Below are 24,673 nucleotides of genomic sequence, written 5' to 3' on the forward strand. Positions count from 1 at the left end.
GCTGGGCAATGCAAGGCAGGGTGGTGGAGAGCCTGGTGGCTGGAGGAAGCAGGCAGAGTGCTTTCTGGGCACGTGTGTGCATGGGCCTGGGTGGGGAGCCTGCCAAAGTTGAATGCAAGCCCCTGGACTGGGGGTGGGGGGAAGGGAGTGGGCATGATACCTTGGAAGAGGAAGGTTTGCTCCTGTTATGCAGCTCCGGCACCTGCCACACCCTTGCCACAGCTGCTGACTCTCTTCCAGCCAGAGCTCAGACAGTACGTCAGCCCACGGTGTAGGGTCCACGCTGAAGTCTGCAACTGCCCTGTGTGATGCCTGTCACTCCCTACCTGCTGCAGATCCCAAAGAACCTCTGCTGCTATGCCCATGATTAGCACCTGGCACCACCTGCTGTCCCACCTCTCCTCCCTCAGGTCCTCTTGCCCCATGTCCCCTTTCCTCCATGCCTCCCCACTGCCGCCTCTTTGTGCATATCTGCTGGCAGGCACAGGAGGAGGTGCAGAGTGCTGAGGCAGCAGGCAGGCTCCGTGGCACAAGTGGCTCAGTTGATGGCTTCTGCCGTGAAGAGGGAAAGCTCTGCCCCATGTGCACTGTCCTGCTCCAGCCACATGTCTGTGCATACACACAGTTCTCCCTGCCTCCAGACACCCTCCCCCCAGACCCAGGCAGCTCCCTAGAGGCTGGAGCTCTGCTAGTTTCTTGCTTTAAAGGAGTAGATCCAGGTTTTTACTGTGGGAAACGTAAAACACAGATTCCTGGTCATGGGATGGATAGCAGGTCTGCCGCTGCATGCTCATGCTCTCAGTCAGGCCTAGGACATAAGATGGATTTGTCATAGAATCATAGAAAGTTAGGGTTGGAAGGGACTTCAGGAGGTCATTTAGTCCAAACCCCTGCTCAAAGCAAGATCATTCCTAACTAGATCATACCAGTCAAAGTTTTGTCTAGCTGTATTTTGAAAGGCACCAAGGATGGAGCTTCCACCACCTCTTTGGGTAAGTTGTTCCACAATGTTTTACTACCCTTCTAGTGAGAGAACTTTTCCTAATGTCTAACCTAAACTTTGGTTGCTGCAGCTTGAGACAATTACTCTTTTTTCTGTCATCTGCCACCACTGAGAACAGTCTAGCTTTATCCTCTTTTGAACTCCCTTTCAGGTAGTTAAGTCTCCATCTGTCTCCTCTTCCGTAGACTAAATAATCCCAGTTCCCTCAGCCCTTCCTTCAGAAGTCATGTCCTCCAGCTCCTCACCATTTTTATTGCTCACTGCTGGACTCTCTGCAATTTGTCTGCATCCATTCTGTAGTAGGGCACCAATACTGAACACAGTACTCCAGATGTGTCCTCACCAGAGCTGAATAGAGGGGAATAATCGCTTCCCTTGACCTACTGGCAACATGCTTATCAATGTAGCCCAGTATGCTCTTAGCCTTCTTGGCAATAAGGCACACTGTTGGCTCATATTCAGCTTATTGTTCACTGTAACCCCCAGGTCCTTTTCGGCAGAGCTACTGCCCAGCCAGTCAGCCCCCAGTCTGTACTGGTGCATGGGATTGTTCTGTCCTAAGTGCAGGACTTTGCACTTGTCCTCGTTGAACCTCATGAGATTTTATATTGGCCCAATCCTCCAATTTGTCTAGGTCACTCTGAATCCTAGCTCTGACCCCTCAGTGTATGTACTACTCCCCACCCCCAGCTTGCTGTCATCTACAAACTTGCTGAGGGTGCACTCTATATGCCATCTTCTAGGTCATTGACGAAAGATGCCCCCGTACCACCCCCAGGCCACTCCACTTGATACTGGCTGCCAGCTAGACATTGAGCCGTTGATTACTACCCTCTGAGCCCAATGCTCCAGCCAACTTACAACCCATTCATCCAGCCCACACTTACTTAGTTTGCCTGTGGAAATGTTGTGGGAGGTGGTATCAAAACTCTTGCTAACATCAAGGTACACCACATCCTGCATCTACAGAACCAGTCATCGTATCATAGAAGGGAATCAGGTTGGTCAGGCATGGCTTGCCCCTGGGGAATCCATGCTGATTGTTCCTGTCACTTTTTTCTTCCCCAAGTGCTTAGAAATCGATTCCTTGAGGATGTGTTCCATGATTTTTCGAGGGACTGAGGTGAGGCTGACCGGCCTGTAGTTCCCTGGATCTTCCTTCTTCTGTTTCTTAAGTATGGGCATAAGGGCTGTGTGAAAAGTCTGTTTCAATTTGGTTTCAGATTCAGCCATTTCGGAGGACAGTGACTATTTTTGGTGTTTTGGATCACTGTCCTCTTTCATTTCAGCAAAATCTCTGAATCTGTTTTGAATGGGCTGCAAGCTTTACACAGCCCTACCCAGCTGGGCAAGGTTTGCGGGTGGGGGCTGCAGGGCCCCAGTGGGGAGCAGGATGGAGCCGTGGGTGGCTTGTCTGTGGGAGGCCTGCTACCCTCCGTGCAGGTGAAGGAGTCTTTCGTGTGGATCTCTGATCCCTGTCATGATGGGTTGCAGGGCAGGGAAGCAGCGCAGAGCGGTGAGCAAGCCTGCTTGTTCCTGCCATGTGACCTGGCTCCGCAGGGAGCAGAGATCTGTGTTGGGGGTCTCCTTGCCACTGTTGCCCACCCTGTGCTGCTCTGGCGATGTGGGGCTGTGGGGGTGGGCAGTGGTGGCGAGGAGACCCCAGCATGGATCTCTGCTCCCTGTGGATCCAGGTCTCGCGGTAGGGACCAGCATTGCCCTGCCATGCGACCTGGCTCTGCAGGGAGCACAGATCTATGCCAGGGTCTCCTTGCTGCTGCTGCCTACCCTGTGCAGCCAGGTCATGCGGCAGGGACCAGCACTGCCCTGCCATGCAACCTGGGTCCGCAGTGAGCAGAGAGCTGTACTGGGGTCTCCTTACCATCACTGTCTACCCCTTGCAGCCCTAGTGAGGACACCCCTGGCACAGCTCTCTGCTTCCTGCGGAGCAGAGTTGTGTGGCAGGTCAGCAGCGTACAGCTGTTTTTCTGCAAGTCCAGCTCCAAAACTCCGAAATTTTCCATTTCGTCTCATATGTTTTTGAGACTTCTGTTTTGATTTGGATTTAGTGTTTCAGGTGCCAAAACGGCCTGAAACCCTTCCGAAATGAAACGGCTGCCAAAATTTTGCACAGCCCTAATGACCGCTATCTTTGCTCTTCTCTGAGCATCTGGGAGCTCTCCTGATCACCATGAGTTTTCAGAGATGATGGCTAATGACTCTGCAATCACATCAGCCAACTCCCTCAGCACCCTCAGGTGCATCCCATCAGGCCACATGGACTTGTACATGTCTAGCTTTTCTGAGTAGTTCCTAACCTGTTATTTCATCACTGAGGGCTCCTTACCTCCTCCCCAAACTGTGCTGCCTAGTGCAGTAGTCTGGGAGCTGACCTTGCCTCTGAAGACTGAGGCGAAGAAGGCATTGAGCACTTCAGCCTTTTCTGCATCCTTTGTCACAAGGTTGCCTCCTCCACTATATAAAGGGCCCACACTTTCCCTGATTCTCCTCCTGCTACCAACATACTTGTAAAAAATCTTCTTGTTGCCTTTCAAGTCCCTTGCTACCTGCAACTCCAGTTGCTCCTTGGCCTTCCTGATTTCATTCCTGCATGCCCAAGCAATTCACTTATATTCTTCCCCAGTTATTTGTCCAAGTTTCCACTTCTTATAAGCTTCCTTTTTGTGATTTAGTTTACTAAAGAATTTCCTGCTAAGCCAGGCTGGTTTTCTGACATACTTGCTAGTCTTCCTGCGCATTGGGATGGTTTGTCTCTGTACTCAGTAAGGCTTCTTTAAAGTACAGCCAGCTCTCCTGGACTTCTCTGCCTCTCAGTCTGGCTTCCCAGGGGATCCAGCCCATAGTTTTCTTAGTGAGTCAGTGTCTGCTTTTCTGAAATCCTCAGTCCTTACTCTGCAGCTCTCCAGCCTTCCTTTCCTTAGAATCCTGAACTCTTATCATTTTGTGGTCAGTGCTGCCCAAGTTGCCATCCACTACTACATTCCCCACCAATTCTTCCCTATTTGTGAGTAGCAGATCAAGAAGAGCATGGCTCCTAGCTGGCTGCTTCAGCACTTGCACTAGGAAGTTGTCCCCAATACTCTCCAAACACTTCCTAGATTGCCTGTGCACTGCTGTATTGCCCTCCCAGCAGATGTCAGGGTGATTGAAGTCCCCCATGAGAACTAGTGCCTGTGATCTGGGGAAACTTCTGCTAGCTGTTTGAAGAAAGCGTCATCCACCATTTCCTCCTGTTCTGGTAGCAGACCCCTACCATGATATCATTCTTGTGGTTGCATGGTATACTGTTGAAAGTCTGACGAATGCTGCAAGCTCATCCAATCCAAGAAGTAGAATGCCAATGTGTAATGCTGGCCTTTAAAAATAAGGTGTTGTTGAATATGTATAACACGCACCTTTTAACATGAAGGTGGCTTATTTTCATGTTGACTTCAGATGATACAATTTGTGATGATGTTAAATGTCCAGACCTTTAATGTTAAACTACGTGAATTTTTGTGCTAAAACTAGATACGTTAAAATGTTATGTGAAGTACTTAAGCCTGCTACATGCAATAGTAATACCCACAGAACCGATAAAACTGTACAAGTAATAAAAGTAATAATTGTTGTATGCCTAAACTTCAGCTTGTCCCACCTAGCTGTCTTGTAGGTATTACAATATCAACTATAAAAAACATTTTAAGTAACAAGTTTAAGTTTATGAATGCATGGCAAACCTAAGCATTAAAAGAAGAAGAGCTGTTGGGTTATGACCTGATTATTTAGGAGGATGGCACAATCGGCACCATCAGTGAAGGACAGGTGTAGGGACAATAAATCAGTAAGATCTAAGCAAGTTTGTGAAATCTGTAATTGACTAGGGTCAGCAATCATGGGAAATCCTTGTTCCTGGGATTGCTTTTTGAAGATGATAGGTGATTAGAAAAAAAAAAGCAAATTTAATTTTAAACCATAAATGATTTAGCTATTTGTTCCTCTCTGTTTTATGTTTATTTTTAAAGGTTTCTGATTTTATTTATTTATTTAGTTTACCTTGGGGCTTCATGCTTAGTTAGTGATCACTGAAACTGAAAGAGAAATCTAGGATTTTAATAACATTGCTGTGAGAATAGCACAAAACCAAATATGAGCATAAGCAGTCACTCCAGATTGTGAACTTGCAATATATTTCATAAATTTCATAGACATTAGGGGCTGGAAGGGACCTCGTGAGTCCAGCCCCTGTGCCATAGGCAGGAAGTCAGCTGGGATAAAGTGATCCACCAAGAAAAATATCCAAATGTTTTTTGAAAAAGTTCAGAGTAGGTGTTCATGTATGGGCAGTTGAGTCTGCCATGAGAAGCCCCATGCTCCCCTATGGAGTGAGGCAGGACCTTTCCTTGGACTGTCGTCAGAGTGCATTCCCTTGGGCTGCCCAAGTTATTAGTAATGGGGCTGACATGACCTGGGCTAGAACTGTGTTAATAGACCATCCATCTCCTAGTGGTCTTAATTTAAAGCTCTGTCAAAAAGGTCAACCATTCTGGCTGAGAAGAGCTTCTTCCCTTTCCAGGTGAGGTGGAAGCCATCCCTTTCCAACAGTCTGCTGTCTCTGAAGTGTGAATTGTGGTCAAAGAAGCCAAACCTCTCGTGATGGCACCATCACTGGAGTCTTCTATTCACCTCGCTGATGCACTTTTCCCTTCAAAACCCATGTCCTGTGACCAGGAGGATTGATGGAAAAAAAACTATCTGTGCCCCCAGCCCCCTGTAGTTATGCATGATCCGGCCCGGACTGCTCTGTCCTGTATCATTTGTGCCCCATGGATGAGTAGCATGGGATGATGGTCAAAGGGCCAGATAAGTTTGGGGATCCTCTGTCACATCTTGGACACGAGTTCCAGGCAGGCATCAGATCCCACAGGCTAAGGGATCAGGGTGACATAGTGCTCCCTGTGTCCCCCTACGGAGGGAGTCACCCACCATGATAACTCCGTGCCTTCTTCTAGGCACAGGTGCTGGTGGCCCTCTGTCCTCACATGCTGGAGTTGGTATGGCTGGCTCAGTTGATGTGAGAGGTGCAAAACAGTTGTGCAGCTCCAGGGGAGTGGTAACCTGGCACTGTGCTGCTTTGCTTTGGGCCAGAGATGACCACTGTCCCGGCAACCCCAGGTTCGACTTCATGGCGGTTCCTTGGTTCTGCCACACTTTCATCAGCCATCAGGTAGACAGCCTGAAAGTAAGAGTCTAGCTCCTGCTCCGCATCTCTAATGGAGTGCAGCCACTGAACCATTGCCTGGAGTTCCCTGATCTGGTACTCCAGGGCCTCCACCATTGGGCACACCTCACAAGGGGAGGTATTAATGTTCCCAAACCAAGCTGCCTGCAGTCTTGCTAGGCAGCCTCCACATGGAGCCAGGGGCTCTGTCTGAGTCAAGGCTGGGGCAGAGGGTCCCACCCAGGTAGGGGCAGGGACCACAGGCTCCGTTTGGGTGTAGGCTGGATCATGGGCTCCGTTTGGGTGGAGACCCCACTGGTGGCAGAGGTGGGGAGTCCAGGTGTAGGGGGGAGCCTCGGGGTGTGATGTGTCCCACTAACTGATGGTCCTTGTAGTAGTCTGGCTACTTCTGTGCAGACCCTTGGCTGCAGTTAAGTGCCTGGAGCTCCTGTGCAAACTCCTGTGCTAACTCAAGCACCGGGCCCAGAAGCACACCTGATTGAGCATCCTGTTCATGTGGCTCCGGTCATGTGGCTCCCTGGGGGGCTGGGCCAAGTAGGAGCCGAGGCGGGGCAAACCGCTGGGAGTTGGCTCCTCTCAACTACCTTCCTGCCCCTGGCTAGTCCCCTCCCACCATGGGTCCCACTCACTTCTGGGTCTGCTGCGGTCAGATGGGGTCTACTGTGCTTGCTGGGGGTCTTTGGAGTGCAGGGGCATGATGGGCTTACACCCATGTGTATCTGCCCGCTCCTGGACCCAAACTGCCGCTCGTGGACCCGAACATATCTAGCTCCTGGATGTATCTAACTCATGTCAGAAAAACCATGATGTGTTTTCACGATACGTTTCGTCAGGCCACATTATTTGAAATCATTGGGACTGGTACTGCAAAGTCACTTAACATTTTCATTTTTTTAAATAAATCCCTTGTAGCAGGTGCTGGAAGCAGTAGTATCTAATGGATTCCACTGGAGTGGGATTTAGGATTCCTGGTTTGCATTTGTAGTTCTGTTCCTGCCCTTCTGAGTGACTTGACTGTTCCTTTCTATTTTCTTGGAAAAACACTAAATGTAATGATGAGAAATTGTACTGAAAAGGTAATTAAGTGCCCAATATGAGCTTGGAAGCCCATTACAGAATGCTGTTTAAGAAGAAAGAATTCAAGCATACTCTTTGTGTACTGTATTGAAAGTTTAAACTTTTTGGATGGCTCCAAAACAGTGTGGTCTAAAGTGATAGTATTGTATGCCACTTGAAACAATATTTTATTAGATGTTTAAGGACTGATGCTTGAAATATTTACATTTGCTCAGTTTTTTAATATCTTGTTCTCCACTCCCCTCCACACACCCCAGTGTGGTGATTCTAACGGATGTGCTGATTCTAGTACTCGTTTTTAGGTATATTATGGAAAATTATAAAGTTAGAGTTAGCAATCGGTTTTTAACATAAAGTACATTTTAAATAGGCAGTTGAGGTGAAACCAAACTGGAAAAATTCACGGTTAACTTAAGTGATCACAGATGAACCACTAAGCCCAGTCACACATTAGTCAGCTGTGGTGAAGATTAAAAAAAAACAAAGAATAAATATAAATCTGATATTTTATATCATTTTTGCCTCTACAGGAAGACATGAATCTAAATGAAGAACGGAAAGCTCCTTTACGGAATAAGGATCTGACCACAAAGCGTGAGATGGTTGTCCAGTACATTTCTGCAACTGCCAAATCTGTAAGTAGGTGACTCTCCAGAACAGACCAGAAAAATAAGTTTAGTCTAAAGTGATTTTTGTTTGTTTGTTTTGTTTTTCAAGCTGAAGTCTTACTTTGTTCTCCAATTTATTTATCTAGAGTGGTTAAAATCTGTACTTCATAGTATACTTCAAAATGCCTTCAACTGTGGATGTAGAGTTGGTTCAGAAGAACTGATATGTATCCCTTTTAGCTGCTCATTAATCTGAAACTTGATATTTTGCTAATAAACCATTAAGATCACAAAATGTGCTTCTGTAGAGAGAGAATGTTTCTGAGCATATTTTTTTTGCCCAGGTGATCTTAACAGATATTTAGGGCATCTAGTTAGGACACCATAAATGACATGGACAGACATTGTCACCTGATTTAAACAGAAAACATAAAATAGCAGATAACAACTGAAGATAGAAGTATTGAGTAGTAATAAAAATGAAATTAGACAAGGTCTGGTAGCAGAGCTTGTTTTGGTGTTGGTTAATATTCTGAAGCACAAGTTAATATGTCTGTTTATGATGAGGGTAGCCCTAAAGTGTATTATCTAGTCAAGTTTGTTAGGTCAAGTGTGGCTTTTTTTTTTGGTTTTTTTTTGTACTTCATAAAACACTTATAATGGCTTCACAAATCTCTTTGCTATCAAGGTGGTCACTTCTTAACACTGTTTAAGGGTACTTTCATGCAGAGGGAGTTTATTTTAATGTGTAGGATTCTAAATCTCTAACTTTGCACTTTGCCTAGTTAAGTGGTCACTGAGAAAATATTACTATTTTAATGAAAGTCTGTTTGAAGCAGTATTGTTCTGCCGCTACCCATTTTTTCCAATATATTTTAAATGTTTATATTATAATGAAATAGCATTTAGAACATGAATTAATCATAAAGAACCATAAAGTTTTTGTTTAAATAAGGCTGATCGGAGCAGTCTATCTGCAATAGAAAGGATATTGTTAATGTAAGTAGTTGACGTACATATGAAATATTATGTAAGTGTAGCAATTCCAGTATAAATTAGAAATGAAGTTTGCCCTAAACTCCCTTACTGTACTTGGTGTTCCTTCTGCTTTTAAGTAAGGTAGCGCTGAGTGTTAAAACAATTTAAACAGTTCACTGCAGCACTGCCAGGATAGAGTAACAGCACACTTTTTAATTTGCTGTTGGTGTCCAAGGACAGAAATGTGTTTCAAGTGATAAGTGAAGTTTGCCACCAGCATAATTTTCGACATAGCTGGGGAGGCATAAGGTTTTACTTAAAAGTTTGATGAATCTCTTTCAATTTTTACACTTATCACTTAATAATAAAATGTTATTGGAAATGCAGGGCATAGGTTTAAAACAGTTTTTAAGATACTTGAAGGCAGAGTTGCCATTAATTTTACATGTGAGTGCAAAACATGGCTAACATTACATGGACAATCATGTTTAACATGGCCATATGTTAAAGTAAGGTGGTAAAATTGTTACTGCGTCTGCCTAGTGGATTTTGTGTAGAATACGTTTAACCTTTTTAAATTACACTGCTAAATGAAGTTCACTTCACCTAATTTTTCACAATACAATGTATGCAAATGACTGTGTATGCACATACACACACATTCTATACAGAACCTTTATTTATTCTTTTTGAGAAAAAAGTACTTAAACCTATCTTAAAACTGGTATAACATGTAAATGAAAATGCTGTAAGACTAGAGAAGCCTACCTGTTTTCAAACGTCAGTGAAACCTTAGAGATTGTCCTTCGAAAAAGAGAAATCCAGAGTTTAAGGCATTGTCTGGAACAACATACTTGAATTTAACATGCAAGCCTAAATAACGTTCCTGTATTATAATACAGTTTTACTTTTTTTCCATGGACTACTTCCGGACCTCCTGGTTAGGATGCTTTAATTTTTCTTTTTCCTAAACTGATAAAATACTGAAAACTTACTATTTCTGGCAAGAAGAAAACACCTAACATGTTAAACCTTTCTGTTTTTTGGAAAATGGAAGATTTTTCTAATGAGAGTACCAAATGAAAATAGTCTTCTTGAAGTAACTGCTAGAAGTAATACTGTATCATAGATGCTTGAAGGTTATGCCAAAGTATGGGTCATAATTTGCCAACTTACTAATATGGCATTGTCAAGGTTGCATGCCTAACAAGTTATGTTTGCATTTTAACAAACTTGTATCTCAAACAGAATAGAGTATGTGGAAGTGTGACATGAATTTAGGAATTGATTTAAATAAAACATTAATAGAATTACAGTAAAATCTGGCACTTAGTAACCAGCATGCTCCATTAACTGGCATGCTGGTCAATGCAGCAAAAGCCAAACTGGAAGTGCCCACCAGGGCAAAGCAGCCTGCATGGGGCTCCCCTCCCCATCCCCTGATACGCTGACGCCAGGGAGGGGCAGTGGTGCACCAGATGCAGTGGGAGGGGCAGCAGCCTGAAAAGGCAAAGACGCCTGTTCGGGTTTCTCGGGTAACCGGCATATTTGGTTATCTGGCGCCCCCCCCATTGCCCATGGGTGCTGGATAAGAGAGCTTTTGCTGTAGTATCTTTAAACACCTACCCACAAACACTTCCAACTTTGCTCAGCTTTTCCTATGGATGTTTTATTAGGTGTTACAACTTTTTAACAAAAACATTTTAATTCTAATTCATGAATAAATCTGCATATATTTAATTCAGACACATGCAAACCATATTGTAAACCAGTTGCCATAGATCATTCTGTGTATAAACTAGAAATATATGGATGAGCATTCATAACACATTTGTGGTAATGTCATGAATCTGCAGCAGATCAGGTTAATCTGTAAAGTAGGAATTTGGTGTTTAAAACAAGCTAAGGTTTTCTTTTAATAGTCTCTCAAATCCTGCAACTAGGCTGACTCTGGCACTAGAAAGGACTAAATTGGTTCTTCTGTTCTTCTTATCCTTATCAATAACCTCTCTTAGTCGACTGTGGCTGCCTATACATGTGCTTAGGGGTGGGGGCATTTTAATAAGAGTGCTTTTCAGACAGCTCCTCTAATTAAAATGGCTCGCTATTGTGTGTTCAAGCCCCTGCACATTTCAAAACAGCTGCTAGAGTTCAGTTGACAGGGTTTAGATAAAGCACCCCTGCCGCCATTTTGAAACACGTGGGGGCTTAATGCACATGTTGGTGAGGCAATGCTGGAGCATTCCAACTAGAATGCAGAGCAGACTTGATTAATCAAGTCTGCACCAATTTGTTCTAATTAGAACATTAAAGAGCATGTCTATAGGCACCCTATATTTGTACTGGGCTGCAGGAGGTAGCCAAAGGAGAAGTAAAGGTAACAGTGCTTTTTTAGGCCTATCCACTTTGAGTAACTGAATTAAGCAGTAATTAATGGATTGTGAAAGTCCAACTTTGTTAGTATAAAAGCATCTTACAGGGGCAGCACAGAAAAAAAGAGTTCCCAAATTCTGGATGACACTAGTTTTTGTGGGGGGGGGGGGGTTTTGTGGGTTTTACTTGATAATTGGTGCAATAGAAAGCATCCATACTGAACAGTTGAACAGCATGCCATGTGAAAAGATTTCATAAAATACTAAAGGTCAGACTTCCAGTCACAGGCTACATGTTAAATTATAAAAATATAATGGCCTTTGCTAAATGAAACAAAAAAATCTCTAAGTAAAGGGAATCATCATTACCTGAATAAAGCTGGAATTGAACAAGCTATTAAGTGTTCTGTTGCCATTAAATTTTTCACAGTACTATATTTTGTTAATGCATAGTGCTTGATGCTTAAATTACAAAATACTCTAATCCTTGATCATCAGCTGCTGCATGGGTATATAAAATACTAATGATTGGGCACTTGATCATTAAATACAACCTTAACTTTCTCCACCCCAATGATGTACCTATTACATGGCTTCAGTTAATTTATAAAATATTTAATAAGTATTCAAAAAGATGTAGCCAGGATTGACTAATTATTAGAGTTTTTGTGTGAAGTGTGATGGCTTACTAATTTTGCTATGTTTGTTTTTTTACACCGTAATCACTCTTCGCTGACCACTGCATGCAGATAACTGGAAGTAAAGTTCTGGTGAGTACAAATGTGGTTGTGGTTGGTTGCTCTAAATACACACTTGTATGTGAAGTCTCCTACTTAAAAGATTTTGGTCACCTTACCTTGTTTTATATAGGATGTCAAGGACATTTAACTGTATGCTAGCAATATAATAGTAAATTCTTATATTAAGAAGTAAGAAATACAGTAACAATTGACACAAAGCTTTCTAGGATCTAAATTAAGGCCCATTCAGTTACTTGGGAATTGTTCTTTGTCGAACTTGAAATACGGACCTTATTTAAAATGGACCAGATAAGGGTTTTTTTGTACAGAACATGATTCTCAACAAAAACCCATGCCACTGTGGAATACCATAGACAAAGGAGGATTTAGCCATCTCAGGATTTGACTGAATTAAGTCTCCAATTCATATACTGTTTTGCAGTAAAAAAAAGTAATATCTATTATGGGGATATCCCTTTAGAGTATGACAGTCAGCCTTTGGAACTAATTAATCATAAGCATTATGTGAAGATTTCTAAGAATGTGGTTTTAGGAGAGAGTGTCACTAAGAGTGTTTCCTTGTTTTGAACTAGTGTTGATAGGCGATAATATGAAGTCATTCTATGTGGCTCTTTTGCCTTGGACCTAATCTGTGATCTGAAATTTCAGTATTAAACTCAGGGCAGGAAAACCTGGGAGAAGGGTTGAGCTTGTTAAATAGTAATTACAGTATGTTTTTTTAGATAAGTGCTTTTCTAAAGATGTGACTGCCCTGTTCTGTTATAGGGGTGGGTGAGATTATAGAGGGTACTTGACATGCATATTTGCTTAATACACAATGTGGAATCAAAATTGTTGAAGTTTGCCTTGCAGCTTTTGGTTGGAAGAAAATGTACCCTTTTTGAGACGGAATTTTTAAATGGCATAATAAACGAGGTAAAGAATTGCTGAATGTATAGTAGAGACTAATATTAAGCTGCAGTGACCCACAGATGATCCACTCCTGTGGGCCTTAAGTTTGACACCCTTTACCTACAGCATTCTCGTTTGTCACTTCTATGTAGCCTTAGCAAAAAATTTTTTACCTCTAAATGGTTTAAAGGTATATATTTTTTAAAACAAAAACACTTGAGCAATCTATGGGTTGGAAGCATATTTGAAATAAATCAATTTTTGACTTGATGTGAGAACAGATCTTGAACAAATTTCCCAGCTGTGAAAGAGTACACCTAATAGTAGTCGGGTAAAGGTATATCTTTTTCCGCCTCCTTTAGGATTAGATCACAGACAATAACAAGATGAAGATTTTAAGTACCAGTTTATTTTTAGTGGTGATCTCGATTCTCGCCTGCCATGTTTCGATAGAAATGAAAAGGTTTTTTGTGTTTTTTGGGAGGAATGGATTTGAACACCACTATGTAACCTGAATATGTCACTTCACCTTGTAACATGGAACTTTGAAACCTTCCTCCAAGTCTATGGAAATTCAGCAATCCTTTTTGTAAAAACTCATATTGGGATTGGGCAGCAGTACAGGTCAGGAGATGAGGAATCACTGTGTGGGGATGTGGTAGTAGGACCCTCTGCTTTCCCATCCCCTGACATGTGCTGCTGCTCGATATCTTGACCCATACTGCTGATGTGCAGAAGCTGGGTTAAGGGATGTGACAGTAGCAGCACATGTTCGGTGATCAGGCAGCAGTTGGGGTTAGGGGATAGGGAAGCAATGTGGGCTGCTGCCACATTCCCTGACCCACACTGCTGTCCTGACCGCAACATGGATCACGGAAAGGAGGAACAGTATAAATCAGGTGATGGGGCAGTGGCACGCACTGCTGTCCTATCCCATGGTCTTCCACCAGATCCCTGAACTGTTGCTGCCCCTCCAACCCACTACCACCCAATCCTACACTCTACCTCTGGCCCTTGACCCACACTTATCACATGGCTGCTGACTTCATGATTCCCAAGTAGCAGCGGCAGTCCTGGTAGCTTTGGCTCCCCTGGGGCAGAGCTGGCGTGCCGATTTACTTGAATCCAAGATGAAGCTGTTTTTTCCCCCCTTTCGTTGACTGGAGGGGGGGGGGGGGTGATGCCCCTTCTTGGATTCAGATAAATACAGTGATTATTGGAGGGTTGTCTAAAATTTGTCCCTCCCACCCACTACTGTGACAGGGCAAGCAGTGGCAGAGGCCAGGTTGTTGAGAGGGCAAATGGTGGAGGGAGTCAAGCAGCTCAACTTCTCCACCTTGCCCCCTTTTTCCCCCTTCTCCCTTCCCCCACTTGTTACCCCTTCCTGCAGTGCTTGTGCACATAGATTTCATAGACATTAGGGCTGGAAGGGACCTCGGGAGATCATCGAGTCCAGCCCCCTGCCCAAAGGGCAGGAAGTCAGCTGGGGTCATAGGATCCCAGCAAGATAAGCATCCAATTTACTCTTGAAGGTGTTCAATGTAGGCGCTTGAACCACCTCCGCTGACAGACTGTTCCAGACCTTGGGGGCTCGGACAGTAAAGAAATTCTTCCTTATGTCCAGCCTGAAATGGTCTTGCAGGAGTTTGTGACCGTTCAACCTAGTCATCCCTCGGGGTGCTCTGGTGAACAGACGTTCCCCCAGATCCTGGTGGTCATCCCTGATAAACTTATAGGTGGCCATCAGATCACCCCTGAGCCTGCACTTTTCCAGGCTAAAGAGTCCCATGTCTCTCAGCCTGTCATCGTAAGATCTGTTTTCCTGACCTCTGATGATGCGCGTGGCTCTCCTCTGGACTCTCTCAAGCTTCTCCACATGCTTTTTGAATTGTGGAGGCCAAAACTGGACGCAGTACTCCAGCTGCGGCCTCACCAAGGCCGAGTACAAGGGGAGAATGACGTCCCGGGATTTGCTCGAGAAGCATTTATGGATGCACGCCAGGATTTTGGTCACTTTACTAGCCGCAGCATCGCATTGGAGGCTCATGTTCATCTTGTGGTCAATGATGACCCCCAAGTCTTTTTCTTCTGTAGTGCTAACCAACGTAGCACTGCCGAGCCTATAAGGGTGCTGCAGGTTTTTCCTCCCAAGGTGGAGAACCTTGCATTTTTCGGTGTTAAACACCATGAGGTTCTCGTCTGCCCATTTGCTGAGCTTGTCCAGGTCAGCCTGGATCACCCGCCTATCTTCTGGCGTGGATGCTTTGCCCCAAAGTTTGGTGTCATCGGCGAACTTGGCCAGTTCACTCCTGACTCCAATGTCCACATCGTTAATGAATATGTTGAACAGTATGGGTCCCAGGACAGAGCCTTGAGGGACCCCACTGGTCACAGGGCACCACGTTGAGTGACTGCCATCAATCACAACCCTCTGGGTCCGACCACGGAGCCAATTTCCCAGCCAGCGGATCGTGGTGGAGCCAAAGCCACAACTGGGCAGTTTGGCCAAGAGGTGATCATGGGATACCAGATGAAAAGCTTTTTTGAAGTCAAGATATATGACATCAATCTCTTCTCCCTTGTCCAGGTGATAGGTCACCTGGTCATAGAAGGAAATGAGATTTGTCAAACAAGACCTACCTGCAACAAACCTGTGCTGGCTGTCCCTTAGAATGTTATCCTGGGCCAGTCCCTGAAGGATGGCCTCCTTAATAAACTTTTCTAAGATCTTCCCCAGGATAGAAGTCAGGCTAATGGGCCTGTAGTTAGCCGGATCCACTCTCCTCCCTTTCTTGAAGATCGGCACCACATTGGCCTTCTTCCAGTCTTCGGGCACTGCACCAGAGCGCCAGGAGTTTTCAAAGATCCGTGCCAGGGGCTGGGCTATGACGCTCGCCAGCTCCTTGAGTACCCTGGGGTGCAGGTTGTCAGGGCCAGCTGACTTGAAGGTATCCAGCTTCTCAAGGTGTTCCTTCACGAGGTCAGCATTGATGGAGGGTAGGGGATCCCCCTCACCCAGATTTCCCTGTCCCATAGCAGGCATGGGCATCCTGTGTGAGTGGTGAAAGACTGACGCAAAGTACCTATTTAATAGGTTGGCTTTTTCCTGGGCGTCAGTTGTCAGTTGCCCATGTTGCTGTTTACCTGGAGTCATGTCTTTGGCTCCGCTTCAGCCTGGGGCACAGAGCACATGCAGGCTGTGGTTCCCTGTCCAGCGAGACAGCAGTGGCATCTCCAGTCCTAAGACCAGTGTTATAGCTGCTGCTGCTGCTTTCTGCACAGATTGGGGCTGGTGCCAGCATGTGTTCAGTGCCCTGGGCCTGAGCAGTGCTGGAGCTGGAGTTGGATCCAGAGCTGCAACTCTCTGGGTGACTGGTAGTGGTGGGTTGAGAGGGGTGGGGTGGAGGAAGGCAGGCAATTAGGCGAAAAAAGGTTGATGGAGAAGGCAGGGGGTAGGTGGGAGGACAGGTCAGTGGCTGTAGTTCAACCTCTGAGCCTGGGTCAGGACAACAGCTGCAGTCACAGATACAGCAGGTTCTCCCTGCCCCCACTGTTCTTGAATCCAAGATGAGAAGCTTGTTTTTTCCCCCCCATATTGATTGGGGGAGGGGCTCAGTATTTGTGCTTTTCTGTATTCCGAGTTAATACAGTATTTGTGCTTTTCCAAGCCAGGTTTGATGTTCAACTGTGAATAACATTTTTATTAATACTAAAGCCTGCAATAATTTAAAAATAACCTGTTTTGGTAAATTTATTTCAGACTCTCACATTTCCTAAACACACAGCAGCATCTATCAGTTAAATACATTTTAGTTTATTTCCTTGAGCTTGATAGCACTGTATTGCTAATGCAGAATGTATAATAGCCTTTCAATTGTATGCTCTAAATGAAAAAATAAAATACAGTGTTTAAACAATTAATGTCTGTTCTATTACATTTTATGTTTGAATTATTCTAGTATTAATTAATTGGCTCTTGTTCTGGAGCAGATTTTGTAGAATTAATATTAGGTGAGTAAAAAGAATTTGGTATACTTGGAGGTTTCATATAATCCTTTCAATATGAAATTGCTGTATTAGTGTTCTTATCAATACTGCATACCTAATAAATGCATGTTAGTTTGGGAACATAGTTTTATAATCTTATTAAGTTGATAAATGCTTAAGACCATAGAAATAAAAAACACACAACACAAGAATTCCTTTTTCTTCTAGATATTGTATTAACTAAAATAATTTACTGCATAGACACTGGACCTATCATCCAGAAAGTCGGGTCAGGTTGATCGCTACAGAAATTAAATCATTGCACTAATCTCAGTGTAGATTTATAAGAACTACCTTTTACTGGGTCATACCATAAAAGAGGTGGGCAATTATTTGGGATGGATGGCTGCTTAATGAGTTTTGGTGAGCTGTTGAGGGCCACAAGGGTAGCTCTGCCCCTTAATAGGTATCTGCACCCTGGTCTCCATCTTGGGAACAGAAGTCCCACCTCTAACCGCTAATATTTGCCACCGGAAGTCCCTCCCTTTGCCCCTAGAAGTATTCCTTTTCGGAGGGAGGGGGTTGCCATTTTTGGAACCAGAAAAAAACCAAATCATATTAGAAGTTAAAAATGTTACTGTAACTTTGTTTTTACAAAAACTTTGTCATGACTTGCATTTGCGTGTAGTGTATGTAGAGATGATTGCATAATAGCTCAAAAATAAAGCCTTATTTTTGTATATTGTGTGGGGGAAATGTGTGGTGTGGTTGGGGGATGGATATGTGTATGGTATGGGGTGGGTATGTGTGTGTGGAGGTTTAGGGTATGTTGGGGTTGTGTATGTGGGGGGGGCTGTGGTTACAGGGTATGGGGTGTGTGAGGGCAGGGTGTGGGGACCCTCAAACACCCAACCCCTTTTCATAGATTTCATAGACATTAGGGCTGGAAGGGACCTCGGGAGATCATTGAGTCCAGCCCCCTGCCCAAAGGTCAGGAAGTCAGCTGGGGTCATAGGATCCCAGCAAGATAAGCATCCAATTTACTCTTGAAGGTGTTCAATGTAGGTGCTTGAACCACCTCCGCTGGCAGACTGTTCCAGACCTTGGGGGCTCGGACAGTAAAGAAATTCTTCCTTATGTCCAGCCTGAAACGGTCTTGCAGGAGTTTGTGACCGTTTGACCTCGTCATCCCTCGGGGTGCTCTGGTGAACAGACGTTCCCCCAGATCCTGGTGGTCACCCCTGATAAACTTATAGGTGGCCATCAGATCACCCCTGAGCCTGCACTTTTCCAGGCTAAAGAGTCCCATGTCTCTCAGCCTGTCATCGTAAGATCTGTTTTCCTGACCTCTGATGATGCGCGTGGCTCTCCTCTGGACTCTCTCAAGCTTCTCCACATGCTTTTTGAATTGTGGAGGCCAAAACTGGACGCAGTACTCCAGCTGCGGCCTCACCAAGGCCGAGTACAAGGGGAGAATGACGTCCCGGGATTTGCTCGAGAAGCATTTATGGATGCACGCCAGGATTTTGGTCACTTTACTAGCCGCAGCATCACATTGCAGGCTCATGTTCATCTTGTGGTCAATGATGACCCCCAAGTCTTTTTCTTCTGTAGTGCTAACCAACGTAGCACTGCCGAGCCTATAAGGGTGCTGCAGGTTTTTCCTCCCAAGGTGGAGAACCTTGCATTTTTCGGTGTTAAACACCATGAGGTTCTCGTCTGCCCATTTGCTGAGCTTGTCCAGGTCAGCCTGGATCACCCGCCTATCTTCTGGCGTGGATGCTTTGCCCCAAAGTTTGGTGTCATCGGCGAACTTGGCCAGTTCACTCCTGACTCCAATGTCCACATCGTTAATGAATATGTTGAACAGTATGGGTCCCAGGACAGAGCCTTGAGGGACCCCACTGGTCACAGGGCACCACGATGAGTGACTGCCATCAATCACAACCCTCTGGGTCCGACCACGGAGCCAATTTCCCAGCCAGCGGATCGTGGTGGAGCCAAAGCCACAACTGGGCAGTTTGGTCAAGAGGTGATCATGGGATACCAGATCAAAGGCTTTTTTGAAGTCAAGATATATGACATCAACCTCTTCTCCCTTGTCCAGGTGATAGGTCACCTGGTCATAGAAGGAAATGAGATTTGTCAAACAAGACCTACCCGCAACAAACCCGTGCTGGCTGTCCCTTAGAATGTTATCCTGGGCCAGTCCCTCAAGGATGGCCTCCTTAATAAACTTTTCTAAGATCTTCCCCAGGATAGAAGTCAGGCTAATGGGCCTGTAGTTAGCCGGATCCACTCTCCTCCCTTTCTTGAAGATCGGCACCACATTGGCCTTCTTCCAGTCTTCGGGCACTACACCAGAGCGCCAGGAGTTTTCAAAGATCCGTGCCAAGGGCTGGGCTATGACGCTCGCCAGCTCCTTGAGTACCCTGGGGTGCAGGTTGTCAGGGCCAGCTGACTTGAAGGTATCCAGCTTCTCAAGGTGTTTCTTCACGAGGTCAGCATTGATGGAGGGTAGGGGATCCCCCTCACCCAGATTTCCCTGTCCCATAGCAGGCATGGGCATCCTGTGTGACTGATGAAAGACTGACGCAAAGTACCTATTTAATAGGTTGGCTTTTTCCTGGGTGTCAGTTGTCAGTTGCCCCATCTGGTTTAGCAGGGGTCCAACGTTGCCCTTGCTTTTCCTCCGGCTGCTCACATATCTGAAAAAGGACTTTTTGTTGTCCTTGATGCCTGAAACTAGTTGGAGTTCAGTTGCAGCCTTGGCTTTCCTGGCTTGGTCTCTGCAGGACCGGACCAGTGCGGAGTAATCCTCCTTGGAGGTGAATCCCGTCCTCCATCCTTTGTAGGCTTTCCTTTTCAGCCACAGTAGGTCCGCTACGTCTCTGGAGAGCCAGAGGGGCTGCTGTGCCTTCTTGTTGCCTTTCCTGCGTGTTGGAATAGATTTAGCTTGTGCACTGAGTATTGCTTCCTTGAGAAGCAACCACTCTTCTTGAACTCCCATCTCCCTGGGGTCATGGTCCCTGAGGGCCTGACCGACTAGCCTCTTGAGCTTGTCAAAGTCAGCTTTTCTGAAGTCAAGACTTCTGTGTTGCTGACTGACTTGCCAGCTTTACGGCGGATGGTGAAGGTGATCAGCTCGTGGTCGCTGTCACCCAACTTCCCATCAATCACTAGGTCGCCGATTAGGTCGTCCCCCGTAGCCAGTACCAGGTCAAGCAGTGCTTTGCCGCTCGTTGGCCCATAGACTTCTTGAGTCAGGTACAGGTCATCCACGCACAAGAGGAAGCTTTGCGCCCGCTCAGATTTAGCTGAGTGATCTTCCCAGGAGATGTCCGGGTAATTGAAGTCACCCATGACAACCAATGTCCTGGAGCAAGCGGCCGCAGTCAGTTCCCGGGCAAACTCCTGGTCAAGCTCAGGACTTTGGGAGGTCTGTAGTAGACTCCCACTGTTGTGTCCCCTGTGCCGAATTCCCCACGAATTTTTACCCAGATGGTCTCTAGCTGACCATGCCGGTCACCAACATCAGCTTGCAGGGACATGTAGCTTTCCTTCACATAGAGAGCTACACCCCCGCCCCTTTTGTCAACACGATCCCTCCTGTACAGGGTATAGCCCTCTATCCCCGTGGTCCAGTCGTGGGTGGAGTCCCACCAGGTCTCCGTTATCCCAGTGACATCATGTTTCTTTGCACTGAGCAGGAGGACGAGCTCGTCCTGCTTGTTGCCCAGGCTCCTGGCATTAGTGTACAGGCAGGCAAGTGTGCCCTTTGGGGCTCTTGCCTTGCCCACAGATTGTGTCAGGGCTGGGGCAGGGGTGGGCTCCCTTAAGTGCCCCGTTAAGTGCCTTGGTCCACTGGCTTTGCAAGGGCTGTTCAGCGGGCCAGCAGGGGCAGTAGTCCCCCCATCTCCCAGCGGGCTTAGTTTAAAGCCCGGTGGAGCAGGTCAGCCAGCCTGGCTGAGAAGAGCCTCCTCCCCAGGGGAGAGAGGTGGAGGCCATCTCTTCCCAGCAGCTCGCTGCCTCTCTCTCCAAAGAGCGGGCTGTGGTCATGGAAGCCAAAGCCTTCCCAATGACACCAGCTCCGCAGTCTTTGGTTCACCGCGTGGATCCTCCTCTCCCTCCTCAGCCCATAGCCCGAGACTGGGAGGATCGAGGAAAACACCACCTGAGCTCCCAGACCCCTAAGTCCTGCTCCCAACTCCCTGTAGCGCCTCATGACCTGGCTGGGGGTGCTCCGAGCCGTGTCATTGGTGCCCACATGAATAAGGAGCAAGGGGTAGTGGTCTGTGGGCCGGAGGAGCTGCGGGATCCTCTCCGCAATGTCTCGGATGCGGGCCCCCGGGAAGCAGCAGACTTCCCGGGCTAAGGGGTCGGGGCGGCAGATTGCCCCCTCAGTGCCCCGCAGGATGGAGTCTCCCACAACAAACACCTTACGCTTTGTCTTGGGGAGAGCGGGGCCAGTAGCTGCGGTCGAGCCTGGGTTGCCTGCGGGAGCTGGCAACTACGTGGGCTCTGCTGGGGCTGCAAGAGGTGCGAACCTGTTGCTAAGCTCCGGCGGGGCAGTGGCCTTGGTGTGGCGGGCCTTGGGGCCCTTGACCACCTTGGTCCATGCCCCTGACTGGGCAGAGCGGGAGGTCCCAGAGTCCTCCTTAGTCGCGGAGGGAGACGGCGCTCTCCCCTGCGGCTCCCAGGGGAGAAGGGCCTGGCAGTAGGAGTCTATCTCCTGCTTGCAGTCCCTGATGGCACGCAGTCTCTGGACTGTGGCCTGGAGCTCCTGCAGCTGGCGCGCCAGAGACCCTAGTAGGGAGCAGACCCCGCAAGATGGCAGCTTTTGAAGTATTATTGATTGTTTTAAGTGTGCAGTGTTTTACTTTTCCTTTACTTTTAGCTTGAAAAACTAAATCTGTAAATTGCTGTGTAGTTTTTTGTAGTATTGAATGATTTACATTTGTGTGCTCAGAAGCATAGTCTCAGAATGTTTTAATCTGTTTAAGAGTAGATGTTGTTGCCAAAGTTTAACTTCTTGTATCGTATATCCCTGTTGTGTAACATTTATGTACTCCAGGGTCTGGCCCTTAAATATTGCATCCTATATACTTAGTTTCCTGCCTGAAATTTGAATTGGAAAGATTCTTCTAGTTTGTCAATCTTTGTATATCCATTACATTATCAGAATTAGATTAGTGGATTTAATGAACTATGATGGGTCTTCTCTGGCCACTCACTGTCAATACTACTTAATATTTGCATATACTAGGAAAAAAACAAATGCATGCTGAAGTGCCTATTTCATTCATAGTCTCACAGAAGAGTAGAACTGGTGAGGTCCTCAGTAGTCTCATTTCTTACTCAAGGCAGGATCATCCTTGTCTAAAACATCTCAGCCAAGTGTTTATTTAACCCAGTGATTCTCAGTCACATCCTCTGGTGTGCTGTGAGATCTTTGGAAGGGTTTGGTAGGAAGAGATAAGCAGATAAAGACAGGCTTGGGTTCTCCCTACCGAGCCATTCCCTATCCCTACTGCTTGTCCCCTTTGCAAGGAGGTAAATCATGTAATAAATGAGTTTTTAAAATGGGCAGCTACTTCAAAGAAGTTATGGAGGCATGCCTAAAGTCTGGGTGTGTTGAGTCTAAAAGGGTTGACAGCCACTAATCTAATCTGTTTTTAAACTTAAATATGGACATTCCACAGTGCCTCAAAGTAGCCTTTTCCAGTATTTAATCACAGCACATGTCATGGTACTTGAAATCTGTCATCAGAATCGGGTCTCTCTTGGAAAGATTTGTAAACTTCAATTGGTTGCTTGAAAAAGGGCTCTTACATTTCCTTCTCATTTGGTAGCTTATATCAGATGCCCACCATGACATCATGCTTCCTGTTTTCCCATTACTTTGACCCAGTGACTTTTGGCAGTACCACCTCCTACTTCATACCACAGCTTAGAACCAAAAGTATGTCTGTCTTCTGTATGTAGAGCAGCATCATATCTTCCCCCCCCACTCTGCCTGTCCTTCCTGATCAAGTTATACCAGTCTGTGACAGTACGACAGTTCTATTAATTATCGCACCGAGTCTCCTTTATATTAGTTGCATCATAGTTCCATAGTTGCATTAGGACTTCCAGTACTTCCTGTTCCAGTGAGGGCTATGGGCCTGCTTGTACAGTGTGCTACCCAGGTACCTTGGGTGCAGCTAGAGCAAGTAGGGGAGGGAGTGATGACTGAGTGTAAAACCTGGGGGCCACAGATGAACCCCTGGCAGGCCACATGGAGGCTGCACATTGAACAGTCCAGTGCTAGAGAAAGAGAGAGATTTGGGATAATCCTACCTGGTGGCTCTGGGGAAGTGTTCCATTCCCTGGCCCTGATGTGGGGGAGCGGAGCACTTACCCAGAGCTGGCAGAGTCCATGCCATCCCCCGGCTCTGGCCCCTGTGCCCAGGCCCAGCCCCAGCCTCCAGTCCCTGGCTCCAGCCTCTGGCCCCCAGCCTCTGGCTCCCATCCTCTGGCCAGCGGTCTCCAGGTCCTAGGCCCTAGCCCCTGGTCTCCACTCCCCTTCGATAAGTGTCCCATGCCAGACCGAGGCGGCATACTCATGGACTGCTACTCCTTAGAGAGAACACTGGTGGTTGGTATTCTTGATCTTTTCTAACTTTGCTGATAGTTGTGTGGTTATAGCATGGGTGCTATAACCACACAACTAACTATAAGTCCATAAAGTCCGCGATTGGACTTTATGGACTGAGACGCTTTCTCCGAGCCACTTCCTCCAACACTGCGGACCACTGTAACGGGGTTGTGTGTATCTATCTCCTTTCTCTCTCAGCATCGTGACCCCCCCTTCCCCTTCCCACATCCCCCCACCCCCGGGCTTAGTTGGCTAACATTGTATCGCTTGTAACCTAGTCGTGTTCCCCTCCTCTCCCCCATCCCTCGATTGTTAGTTCCTCTCTCGGGTGCTTTGTATTTCCATCTCAGCTTTGTCATCTTTTTTCTGGATTTCCCATCCAAAACACCTACTAATGAAAGTACAGTGAAGTACATAGGTGAGTTGACTATGTGAACAATAGAATTTGGCTACTTTTCAGCTAGTACATCTATCCAAAGCTAATTCCATTGCAGTTGACTTCAGCTGCAGGGCAGTTGGTCGGACTTTGTGATCTGTTGCGGTCCCTCCTGACCCTACAAACTATGAAAACAGCAACAACCCCTCTCCCCACCACCCCAAAGAACTATCCTCTGTCAAGTCTGCTGCTATTTTTGGGTACATAATCTTTGAGTGACAAAAAATGGAACTTAAGTTATTCCTAAGTTAGTAAAGTGTAATGACTGTTTTTCCCTGAGTTTTTTCATTATATTCATAACTTTTTCTAATATAACTCAAAAGAGAATTGAATTTGGATTAATTGCTGCATGCTGATTGTACATAATCAGGTATGGTGTTAGATAATGGGATTTTGAATCCATTTGATAAATGTATCTGTCTTGACTAGAAAACAGGAAATTCCTCAGGTGCATTTCTATAGTTCAGCTGAACACCACTTTTGACCTTGAGAGAGGCTTCTGTTTAGAATTCAGGACCACTAATGCAGGGTTAGACAGAAGAGCCACTAAACTAAGGCTCTGCGAAGCTTTGGGTTCTGATTTGATTTGGCCTGATTCAGCAGCCAAATCTCTGAATCGAATCAGGGGACCAATTAAAAGGTCCAAATCAATTCGAAGCTCTCTGAAAAGATTTGGAGAGC

At 46.0% G+C, this 24,673-nt stretch overlaps 1 protein-coding gene across 4 annotated transcripts in view; it reads left to right on the top strand.

Annotated features, from left to right (window-relative positions):
• Positions 1-24,673, top strand: part of DIAPH2 (diaphanous related formin 2) — a 768,551-nt gene that overhangs the window by 62,853 nt on the left and 681,025 nt on the right. For 3 of the 4 annotated variants that reach the window (XM_090061443.1, XM_090061444.1, XM_090061440.1), the window contains 2 exons: positions 7,853-7,957; positions 12,030-12,050. In XM_090061443.1, the coding sequence (XP_089917569.1) occupies positions 7,853-7,957; positions 12,030-12,050 (126 nt within the window). The remainder of the gene's footprint in view (positions 1-7,852; positions 7,958-12,029; positions 12,051-24,673) is intronic. The other variant, XM_090061442.1, reaches the window with a different exon arrangement.

Source organism: Crocodylus siamensis, chromosome 8, assembly GCF_052110815.1.
Source record: "Crocodylus siamensis isolate JL-2025a chromosome 8, ASM5211081v1, whole genome shotgun sequence".
Classification (NCBI taxonomy): domain Eukaryota; kingdom Metazoa; phylum Chordata; order Crocodylia; family Crocodylidae; genus Crocodylus; species Crocodylus siamensis.